An 11,552-nucleotide genomic window follows, 5' to 3' on the forward strand; every position below is an offset into this window, starting at 1 on the left:
CCAGGCGGCTTTTCCCCACGCCATGACGCTCGTGACGGCTCTGAGTCGAAAACGGCGACCAGCCTCTCCTCCACTCCCCCTTTCAGCTCGCCGTGCCACCCCGCCTCTCTCCAAGATACAAAAACTTAACCATCTCTTCGACGGGACGGGCTCGCGATCGATGGAGTCCACCAGCACCGGACGCTCAAAGATCAGTGTCAGGAGCCAGCTCAGGAGAGGGGTCTCCACCATCAAAACGGTCCTGGGCTTAGGAGACAGATGCAGTGATAGCAGTGTCGAGCATAATACCGAGTCCATGTTTCCCCTGACCCAAGGAAACAACTCTGTATACTTCCTTGCCAATGAATCCGCTATGACATTGATCCACCAACCTTTGAGACTTCGACTGACTGCAATTGCGGACAGCCCAGAAGAAGATGGGGACACATCTGCATCGCCAACTACTATGAGCGCTCCGATCTCTCCGGGGTCGCTCGACGTCGCTGAAAATGAAGACGACAACCCATACGACTCTCTCAGTACCAACAGCCGCAGAGAGATTTTCCGGAGTCAATCTGCCCCTGGACTTCAGCGCCGCATCAGCCAGAAGTTCCATCAAACCTTTGGTAACGGGAACTCGACCGTGATCAAAAGGTCGGATTTACGCTCGAGACCCAGCGTTCAGACTCTGTTACAGGAATCAGCCGTGGCGTCCGCTACGCCATTCTCATCTACCCTTTCCACATTTAACAGCAGCACCTTTTCCTCCGTTCGTCGAGATGCATCGACGCCGCCGACTTCTGAACCTGTGACGCCGTCGACAATTGTCCACCGTGGGAGCGTCGATTCATGTGACATGAACCACCAAACATTCGCAGGAGAATGTCGCTTGCTCAGCCCAATTCCGGAAAGCTTCAGTTTTCCCTTCGTTACCATCAAAACTGTCGAAGCCGCTGCGACAACAAGAATCTTCCTCGAGCTCCACTTCAACTCATTGTTAAACTGTAGCTCGCCTCGAGAAATACGGGCCAACGAATTGGAGATGCGGATGCATCAACTCCGCCTGCCTTCAGATCTTCGGGATCGAGCTCGCAAAGCATGGGAGGTGGCTGAGAGCGAGAATCTCCGGCAGCATCGAGTGTTGAAAAACACAACCAACCAAGCGAAAGCAAGCCAAGGGGTCAGCGTCGGAGGCTTTGAAGTGATTAATGTCCTCGGGAAGGGCAGCTTTGGGGTCGTTCGCCTGGTCAAGGTCAAAAACAGCCGGGATGGGTTGCAAACACCCGAAACTAATGGGGCCAACAAAATACTGATCAATGTACCTTCTTTGTCTAACCTGATGTCTCCCGGCAGGGTGTTATCTGGTGGCTTTTTCAATAACAAACGTAGGGATATCATCAAGGCCAGGAAGGACGTCTATGCCATGAAAGTCATCCGCAAGTCCGATATGATTCGGAATGGACAAGAAGGACATCTACGGGCCGAGCGCGATTTTCTCGTCGCGGCCGAGGGGTCGAAATGGGTCATTCCGCTGATTGCTGCTTTTCAGGACCGCAAACACTTGTATCTTGTGATGGAATACTGCATTGGGGGCGATTTTCTTGGGTTGCTCATCCGCAAGAACGTCCTCAGCGAAGAGTTCACCAAGTTCTACATTGCGGAGATGATTCTCTGCGTCGAAGAAGCCCATCGCATGCGGTGGATCCATCGAGATGTGAAACCAGACAACTTTCTCATTGCATACGACGGTCACCTGAAGATTTCAGATTTTGGCCTGGCTTTTGATGGCGACTGGTCCCACGACCAAAGGTTTTATCAAAAGAATCGCCACTCACTGTTGGATGATTTAGGGATTGTCGTTGACGGCGACGAGCAGGACAAACAAGAGAAGGACGATCACGCAATCAAGAAGCATGGGAAGGAAGATTCGACTCACAAGGAAGAACCCGCACCTGGAGAGGCAATCTTGGAGTGGCGCAATCGGTCGCAACGTCGACGTTTGGCCCGTTCAGTCGTCGGCACTTCGCAGTACATGGCTCCCGAGGTCATTCGTGGCGAGTTGTACGACGGACGATGCGACTAGTGGAGCATCGCGATCATCATGTATGAATGCCTGTTCGGTTTCACTCCTTTTGCCTGCGACGACCGCCATCAAACCAAGCTCAAGATTCTGCAGCACAAGAAAACGCTGGTGTTTCCGCGCGGAGACGATGCTTCGGTACCGAGCATAGAAGCATTGGACCTGATGATGCAAATCCTTGTGGAGAAGGAGAAGCGCCTCTGCAGCCGTCAGTACGAGCACAATGATTTTACCAGGAAGGTTGTTGGCGGACGGCTTGTCCGATGCGCGACAGACAAGGCTCATCAAAATTACCAGGGATATTTTGTCTACCCTGGTGACGCAGAAGATATCAAGCGCCATGCATGGTTTATAGACATTGACTGGGACACACTGAACCGGCAACGTCCGCCTTATCAGCCACGCATTAGAGATTGGGAAGATACCAAATATTTTGATGACGAAGAACCCATCTCCGACATTGATTCAGCGACAACTCTGGACGATAGTGGCCTTGTCGTCGGGGCGGAAACTGCTGCTCCAAATCCAAACGCAAAGCACAAGACTACTCAACTGAGCCATCATCACGCAGAAGGGCAGAACATTATCCCATCCGCCGCCATGAATCTTCCTCCCAAGGACCCTCTCGGACCTGGTCGCATCCATGTTGCAGCGGAGCACGTCGACGGGTTGAAGAATCCTCTCATGCAACCACGGCTGAACGGCTGCCCAACAACCGGAGCCACGCTTGTGGGGACAGGTCTCCCTGTTGAAAGCCCTCTAGCAACCGTCAGCACCGAGAACCCCAAACCCAAAGCTAGGAAGAAGGAAATGAAGAGACCCAGGGACATCATCTTGCGGGATCCTGTTACGGGTCCACCAGCATTGGAGACTCGGAAACTCGGCGCCTTCATGGGTTATGAGTATCGTCAGCCTACAATGGTTCCAGATATTTTGGAGCAGGTATTGGCGGAAGAGATGGAAGGAAACAAAATCAAATTGTATCGGCAAGCATGTGATCAGAATGACCCGGACCTCACTTACGAGAAGCGGGCGTTCATGGAGCATGGTGGGCAGTTGTCACCCCGCCATCAGGCTGGGCTGATGTGAGCATTCAGTCTTTTCCTGTGGTGCTGACCACAGGGAGGGGTCTATGGCCTTTGTTCAACCTCGTATTTCTCGGACTGATGGACAGTGTGAGTTTGAGAAGAAGAAGCGGGATCAGTGGGATGGTCTTTCCATACGACAAGATAAGTTTAGCATTGGCGAAGGCATATTCTTAATGCACGTCCCAATTGAGTTTATATTTACTCCATGGTTTTTATCATCTATTTACATGGGTGTCCTAGAGCCTGCTTTGTGCTTCTTCAAACTCCTTGCTGAAAGGGTAGTCGATGTAGCCCACTTCTGATTTGGGAGTGTAGAAGGTATCTCGGTTGTACGGGCTCAGGTCAATGTTGTTTGCGATTCGGAACACCAGGTCAGGCGTGGAGATAAAATGCCGACCGAAGACAATGGCGACATCCAGATCCTTGTAATCTTCATCGACGGCGCGGCGGGCGCTGGCCGGGGTGAAGCCACCGGCGAGCAGCAGCGGGGAGGCGTGACCCCAATGGGTGACCAGGGGGCTGATTGTCTCGGTGGTCTCAACGTCGGCATTGCCCGAGATGCGGGCCTCGACGAGGTGCATGTAGGCGAGGTTGAGGTCCTTGAGGCCGTCCATGAAGTGGCGGAACTGCGGCAGCGGCTCGCGCATCTTCATGCCCTGGAAGGTGCTGAAGGGGCTGAGGCGGATGCCGACGCGGTGGGCGCCGACGGCGGCCACGACGCCGCGCGCCACCTCGAGCCCGAAGCGGCTCCGGTTCTCGATGCTGCCGCCGTACTCGTCGGTGCGCGTGTTGCACACGTCCTGCGTGAACTGGTCGATCAGGTAGCCGTTGGCGGCGTGGATCTCGACGCCGTCGAAGCCGGCCTTCTCCACCGCGTTGCGCGCCGCCTGCACGTAGTCGTCGACCCAGCCGGCGATCTCGTCGCGGCGGATCTCGCGCGGCACGGGGCTGCTCCCGGGGTTCACGGGCGTGGGTGACGACGACACGATCTCGATGCCCTTGCTCGCCGCGATGGCCGGGTCGGCCGTGCGGCCCAGCGCCCACAGCTGCAGGTAGACGTAGGAGCCCTTGGCGTGGACGGCGTCGACGACGCGCCGCCACGCCGCGATCTGCTCGTCAGTGTAGATCCCGGGCACGTTCATGTATCCCCCGGCCCGGTGCGAGATGAAGGTCGCCTCGGTGATCAGCAGCGTGCCCGGCACGCAGGCCCGCTGACTGTAGTGCGTGGTCGCGATCGGCAGGATCACGTGCGCGTCGTCCGCGCGGAACCGCGTCAGCGGCGCCATCACCAGCCGGTGCTGCAGGGTGACATTGCCGATCTTGAGCGGCTCGAAGAGCCGCGACGGCGCCAGCACGGGGAGAGAGCCCATAGTTTTCGTTTCTTGTGGTTCTATATGTTGGGGACCTTGCGTTAGTTACTGCTGGATACCTGGTGGTACGTAGAGCCTGGGGTTTGCGGGGAATTTTTTTTGCCAGAACCCACTCCAGCCGAAGGTTTGTCGAGGGGATGAAAGAGAGGGGCTCTTATAGATAAGGCGGTCTGGGCGACGGCAGCAGCGATGATTCCCTTGAGACTCTGACCCGCGCGTTGTTGAAAAGAATATATATCCTTATCGTAGGAGAGGATGGTACGAGAGACATGTCAATGAGGGATCGGCAGGGGGGTTTTCGGGGGATGGGGGTTTTTGAACTGGGTGGGCAATGAGAGAGAAGGCTCTCTCTGTTGGTTGGTTTCCTCGACCGTATTGGTCAGCAACATGCCCGAGAGCGCGGCCCGATTGGTGAATATGGACGACTTCGTCCGCTTAGTGGGCAAGATTCCAGAACCTGCATGGTTGGCATAAGCGAGCCAATCGTGTCGCGGCCACCAGATGCCGTCGGAGAGACAGCGGGCGTGCTGGAAGAAACCGCAAGGCTGCCCAAGGCTGACCGGTATCGGGTGACAAGACCAAAGTCTATTCAAACTTCCCATGCCGACTGGCATTGCTGTGGCCATCCCACGAGAAGAGAATACCCGGCACATGTTGATGGGTTCCGATGAACCGTGGGCACAACCGCTCATCTGTACGGACCTCAGATCGCCACCACGCAGTGCCCCTTCTCAAGAATACACACTCCGATGTTGCTTTTGATCGTTTCATACCAGAGGCGGAATTTTCAAACTCCTGTTAGACCTTCACGTTCGAGTTCTGTGAGGGTCGGGGAAAGGGAGCGGGGGATTATGCGCAAACGGGATAGGGGGAAAGAGGAAAGTTCTAGCTTGGCTGCGGGGAAACAAATCGTTCTTCACCTTTTGCGATGTTCGAAATATTCATATTGGGACAGTCTCAAACGCGTCGATTGAGCAGAGCATCGATGGCATTGTGACTTGGCGGATCTGCCTGAAGAGAAAGAGAGAGGGAGAGAGAGGAAAGGGGGGGGGTTGTGCAGACAAAATATTTCAGGGGGACTATAAAAGTGGGTGGAGGAGTCACGTGGATCCCCCCAGACCCTCTTAGCTTGGCGCCAAGCCTGATGGTCACATGCCTCCACCGACGGGCATTTATGTCGCCGAACCCGAAAGTCACTTCTAGCTCCCTGCGATGCCCACGATGCCCTCCCAGTGCTTTCAGCTCCTTCTCTCAGGTCGCGGCAGTTGCAAAATTGGCGTACTCGGTACTCCGTACTTGTGTGACAGCCAGGTACCCATTCACTCTGCCGGCTCTCACCTAAGATTGATTGTTCCAGGACCCAGCACTAGGTATGCCGACCTTTCAAGCACTAATGGCCACCCGCGCAAGCTACCGCTGCCTCCCGGGTATGCCCTGGGCTCAATGGGCCAGTCCCTCCCCTGATGCCTAATTGCCCACAGCCTAGACAGCTTGACTCTGTTTGGGGAGATATAGCTTGACAACGATGGCAGGATCAAACTTGTGAGTGGTCAAGAAGTACATTTAATGCATACTATCATTGCATCAGGGATTCTGTTGCCCCTAGTGGCAGTGATCTCTCCACTGAGGTGTGAAACAAACGCTTGTGTTATAAAATGAGTTACAGGGTCTTGCGGGCCCGGTCAGGTTAACAGGTGATCCGCCTGTCGAGCTTCGCCGGCACTGACAACTTGTCTGTCTGACTAGACTGTTCCCCACTGAAACTCTCAAAATACCTGAAGAGTTTCCCTGGATCTTCTCTTACGCGAGATCTAGTGGAAGGGTTGATGATCGAATCGAGCAATACGTCGCTCTCAGTCAGGACCGAGATACACCACCACACGATGGTCTTGCAGGGCAGACCGCACGGCTTGATGCCGAGCACTCGGCGCATCTCACAGTATTCTTTCCAGGCCTTGAAGTGCATTAGCCCGATTTGTCGGTGGCCCGCGCAGTACTCGGACAGGGCCAGGAACAGAAAGGCCACCACGTCTTCATCGCTCGAGTCCTTTTGGCTGGCCAAGGCGGATATCCTTTGCCGGGTCTGGGCCAGGATGAAATTCTGTCGGGCGGCCAGGTAGTGGTTCTCGGCATCGAACAAGTCACTCTCGGGACGTGCTCCGTATTTTCGGTAATGGTTGGCACTGAAGAGTAGTATCATGGTCTCGAAGCACCATTGGCTCGAGAGAGCGAATGGGATGAACAGTTTGAGCACAGGGTCATGTTTTTGGACGATCTCCGGGTAAACATCCAGGCCCAGCATGGTCGCGGCATTTAGCGCGAAGTAGCGGATCAAGTTACGATCGGTGGGAGTCAGACCAATGCGCGACACGTCGACGGCCTGCTGGAGCTCCCGAAGGACAGTGCGCTGCGGCTCTTCGTCGGATCCGGGAAAGCGATCTTGCAGGGTCGCTTGCTGCGCGGGCGGAGTGTTTTCGATCTTCAGGCCTTCGAGTAACGATAATCCGAATTCTGAACGGCTCTCCGTACTGGGCCTTCGCGACTTGGGGCACAGTTGGGGAGAATGGCGCTCCACATCATAGGCACTGGCACTGGATCTGGGCGACTCGGTGTCGGTAAAAGGAAAGGGAGAATTGCCTAATCTGGACTCTTCAGGGGGATCGTCCTCTTCCGGTGACGGTGCACGACGTTTCCTGTCGACAGCGGCCCTTTCAGACGAATTGTTGTTGTCCTGGCCCTCCAGCTTGGTCCGTGGCTCGGCTTTAACGGCGGTCCTTGAACGTGGTGACTCTGAGCGTGGCTTCCGTAGAAATGGCGACACGGTCACGCTATCCCTCTGGAAATCGATGACGGCTGCATAATGAGAGATGCGGTTTCTGGGTGGCCGGTCTGATTCGCCAGCCCTGGGGAGCAGTGCATTTGTTGGGTCTGGATTTGGCTGTGCATTTTCCTCTTTGGGTCGCATCCAGCGCAACGGCGAGAACTGGTTGCGAGAAACCCATTCTGATCGAGCCTCTCTTTTCGATCTCACACGATCCTTCATCAGATGTGCCCGTGCCGTCTCCGTGACTCCGCGTCGATTAATGTCATAGTCTACAAAGGTGAACACCCTCTCTTCGGGCTGCTGGCTCGACATTGCTGGCGGTTGTGGGCGATGTATGGCGACGGGGGGTGACTTTGTCCCTTCCCTGTTGGATGGTGACGATGTATTTTGTTTGTCCTCGGGTATATAGAGCCTTGGAGGGGGATCTGCCTGCGGCTGCTCTCCGATATTACTCATCCCTGAGCCCCATCGACCAGAACGCTCTGCACAGGGCGACCGTGGTGGCTAGTGGGGAGGAAGTCGAGGTCTGAGGGAGCAGGATCTTCGACAGTATTGAAACGGCGATAACCGCCAGGGCCTAGCGACGACAATCCAATCGGCAAGACTGTGCCGGCCCTTAGACGACACTATTCCCTTTTTTGAGAAGAAGAAAACGCACCTGATTGGCTGGCCGTTGGCGTTGGAAGAGGGCGAGACGGGCTCTCCTGTGTGCGCGTCTTGAAGCAGAAAAATATCCGCGACGAACTACGTACACGATGGCGCTCATAAACGATTCCTTCTCGTTGGTCTCATATCATCCGGCCCCTTAGCTTACTCGGCCGGCCAATCACTACGGCTCTTCGCCGATAGTCCTTCGTTGCGGGACGTCCTAGCCTCGCCGGCGGACCTGGAGGGGATTCTGCACGCCATGCATACGAGGACGCCACTTGGCCAGCATCCAGCCTGCTGGCCTACACGTCCCACTGGCCAGATCATGCCTCAGACTTCACGCTGGATTCTTTGTCAGCCGCCATCGTCTTCAAATTTCTTAGTCATTGCATTGGCCGACCCCCAGGGCGAGGCAGAATGACATGGTGTTTTGTCCATCGCCTTCCTAGGATGCTCGAAGCGATCTCCCTTGGGGCAGTTCTTGCCCCCCCAGAACCGTGCTGGAGCTTGAAGCGAGCCGCATCTCGGTCAACTGTGTTCGAGTCGCAGCTCGTGAGGGGGATGTCCTCAAACGCTGTGGACGGAGATGTATTTCATTGGAGAGTCGGCCTGTTCTTGGTCGATCTCCTGGCCAAAACTTCTATGCGGCGAGGATCGTATGCTAGTCGACGCTGACTGCATCGCTCTGTAACCCCCGTCTCAACCTCGCTAAAGAATATCCATGTCAAATTTGGAATTTCCCTATAGCCACAGACCCAGTACCTAGCGTTCGAAGCGGATCATGGGAACGCTGACATTTCGTCGGGGCCAAGGCCGCCCCGGGGGCTCCATGAGCATTTGGGTTTCCAAACAAAACGAGTGGAATCCAAGGAACCTATTGATATACAAGTGTTGACTCCGTATGTACATCTTCCTCCCCACTTGAATATGCGCAGACCCCCCCGTGAGAGCTTGTCTCAAGTATTTTTGTGTCTCCCAGACCTTATCGATCTGATCCAAAAAGCTCCATGCAGGGTCAGAAACCCGCCCATGACCCTCTCTTCCGACGGCATTGTGACTAGCTGGGGACGTAGTGGCACTGCTGATCGGCGCCACCCACGAGAGAAGAATATCTGACGGTTATCCACCTGTCCAAAACTCAGGAGAGCGACCAATATCGAGAATTGCCGACTAAGTATGTAATCCAGGTGTAATCTGAAATTCCCTCCGATCATTGTTGACTACTCGCACCTCTCCCTATGATAAAAAGATGAAAGAAATCCAATCTGCACTGGTCCGAGGTACACACAACACATTGTCGTGGTGTAACCGGATATTCCCACTTACTGGCTACAGGTATTCTGGTATATTCGGTACATGGTATGCATGCAATGACTCTCTACATGTATGGGACCGAGCCAATGAAGCAGAGCTGATAAGGGGGCGATGACTATTCAGCACTTAACGGTTACAAAGGACTGGCCCCATACCTTTACAGGTAACCTCGTTCTCGGGAGTAGGAACCCCTTGCAATTCCCACCTCCCACCAGGATTGCAGCGATGCATTCCTACCGCACTGATCGACAACTTCGCCTCTCTCCCACCCCCAGATCTCACGGTTCGATTTGTTTAAGAGTCGATCCTCCTACGGCCGCAGGTGCTATAGAAAGAGTTGTTACCCACGAGGCAGAGATTTATTTCAGTGACCTGAGTCAGACAGCCTCACAAGCGCCCTGCACCCAAGACATCCATCTCTGCACCTCTCTCTCTCTCTCCAAATCACATGCCACACGGGGATAGACTGCTCTGGCCGAACCAAGCGAGCCAGAATGTAATTCGTGTTCAGGCAAGGCTCCGCTACGAACCCCGGCCTCGAAGCGAGTGGGAAAGAGTGAGCGTTTCGGGCATCTTCAACCTCGCGTAGCCTCTCAACCTCATACAACCGGCACCCACTCAGCTCCCCCTGTTCCCCTTACCCCTAGTCGAGAAGGTGTGGCCAACCGGATCGAGGGCATTCCCCCGGCACCCCAAGTGAACATCGGTCCATCGGCCGCGAGGTGTGGTGGAACGGTGTGCTGTGTAATCGTTCAAGCGACCCCTCTTGGAAGCTTAGAAAAGCTTGAGCAACTGCTGACTACACAAGAGGTGCCATCGCCTGGAATCTTGCTGAGCAGGAAATCCATGACGCGTAAGCAAGAAAACGAAACAGAACGACGGACAAAATCCGGGGTACCTTGCATGGGCATTTCCTTAGTCGCTGCTCGGGAGCCGCGTCAGGCTAGTTTGTGAAGAGCAGCAGGCGGGTGGGTACGAGGAACTAGCCCTCGTATGCATTGCTACCAGGACGCGGTCCCGTCGTTCTCTGTCCCTCGCCTCCCGTCCCCATTGCAGGGACTACCGAAGATCCCACGTCCCACATCTCAGCCGTGGGCGGACGGGGAGCATTTACGCCTTCCGGAAATATATCCTTCCGTGACCGTCGGTTCCGACCTCCCTACGGAGAGGGAAAGCCACGTGATGGGACAAAATTCCCACTCCTCGTCGCTGAGAATGGCCCAGAGTGGAATTATTCTTCTCTCTCTACACATCCCACCAAAGTCATTCACCGACCACCCGCTCTGACTCAACTACTATGACCTATAGGGCCTCCTCATCTGATTTATCCTTCCCGCGGCAGCTCGGCCAGGGGAGACTCCACGCACCGTCGAGACGGGGGAACATGAAGGAGGTGAGCTGAGGCATTACAATTGCACCGTTGTCGATTTGTCGATTTGTCACCTGTGCTTTTTGCGCCTTCCTAGCCTGGTAGCTCATACTGTGCTGGCGAGAGTATGGGTCACAATATCGCGGATATGACCAAGCACATCCAAAGATGCACGGCGGGGGTCACATCCAAAGATGCACGGCGGGGGTCACATCCACATTGTGACGGAGTTAAGATGGAATGCCTTCAGCGGCCGCGTGGTATAGTACCTTACCCCACAGAGTTCTGATGGCGGTTCGCGGTGGCGGATCCAGTTATCTGGTTGGGAGTCGAATCTGGTATTACCACGAGGAACGGATGTGCGGAAGTGTCTGCTGCCCTGCGAGCAGTGCACTTATCTTCTTATCCGGAATGTATCTCCTGGGGTCGGGTTTGTACTTCGTACGTCCCTGCAGTTGAGTTATCTACCCTGAATTCGCACCATGAGAGGCATCTCTTATCATCCCCAAATCACTCATGTCTCCGAGCCAGACAATACTGTCTGGGCTTACAAGCGTCACTACATGATCCTGCAAGTTGGGACATCAAACGCTTACTCCAAGCAATACGAAATGCTGATACATGTGGACAAGGAGCATCTGTCGGCGACTTTGCCATGTGGTAGACGAGGCTGAAGTCCCTGATGCCTCCCGGATTCGCTGTGAGGTCATATGACGTCATTTTTTTGTGGGCCACTCAAGGCCGAACTCGAGGGACTCTTTGACCTCTGCTTGTACCTTGTACAGTATCTGTAACATCACACTGAATCAATTGTACTTGTCAGGCCAAGAGGCAAATAGCTTGTTTGATCAATGCCAACTTCTAGACCCCTGCAGCAGCC

General features: G+C 54.8%; 3 protein-coding genes across 3 annotated transcripts; 1 reads left to right on the forward strand and 2 right to left on the reverse strand.

Moving 5' to 3' along the window:
* Window positions 1-22: 22 nt before the first annotated feature.
* On the forward strand, window positions 23-3,148 carry AYL99_04150 (hypothetical protein; the record flags this gene model as incomplete). The annotated part of the gene is made up of 2 exons (XM_018835664.1): window positions 23-2,023; window positions 2,063-3,148. 2 exons carry the CDS (start codon window positions 23-25, stop codon window positions 3,146-3,148), a joined length of 3,087 nt encoding a protein of 1,028 aa, XP_018695314.1.
* A 235-nt stretch (window positions 3,149-3,383) lies between these two features.
* AYL99_04151 (hypothetical protein) lies at window positions 3,384-4,517 on the reverse strand (the record flags this gene model as incomplete). The annotated part of the gene is made up of 1 exon (XM_018835665.1): window positions 3,384-4,517. One exon carries the CDS (start codon window positions 4,515-4,517, stop codon window positions 3,384-3,386), a length of 1,134 nt encoding a protein of 377 aa, XP_018695315.1.
* Window positions 4,518-6,204: 1,687 nt separating this feature from the next.
* AYL99_04152 (hypothetical protein) lies at window positions 6,205-7,653 on the reverse strand (the record flags this gene model as incomplete). The annotated part of the gene is made up of 1 exon (XM_018835666.1): window positions 6,205-7,653. The coding sequence occupies one exon, from the start codon at window positions 7,651-7,653 to the stop codon at window positions 6,205-6,207; it is 1,449 nt and encodes a 482-aa protein (XP_018695316.1).
* Window positions 7,654-11,552: the final 3,899 nt, after the last annotated feature.

This window comes from Fonsecaea erecta (genome assembly GCF_001651985.1).
Source record: "Fonsecaea erecta strain CBS 125763 chromosome Unknown Scaff3, whole genome shotgun sequence".
NCBI lineage: Eukaryota > Fungi > Ascomycota > Eurotiomycetes > Chaetothyriales > Herpotrichiellaceae > Fonsecaea > Fonsecaea erecta.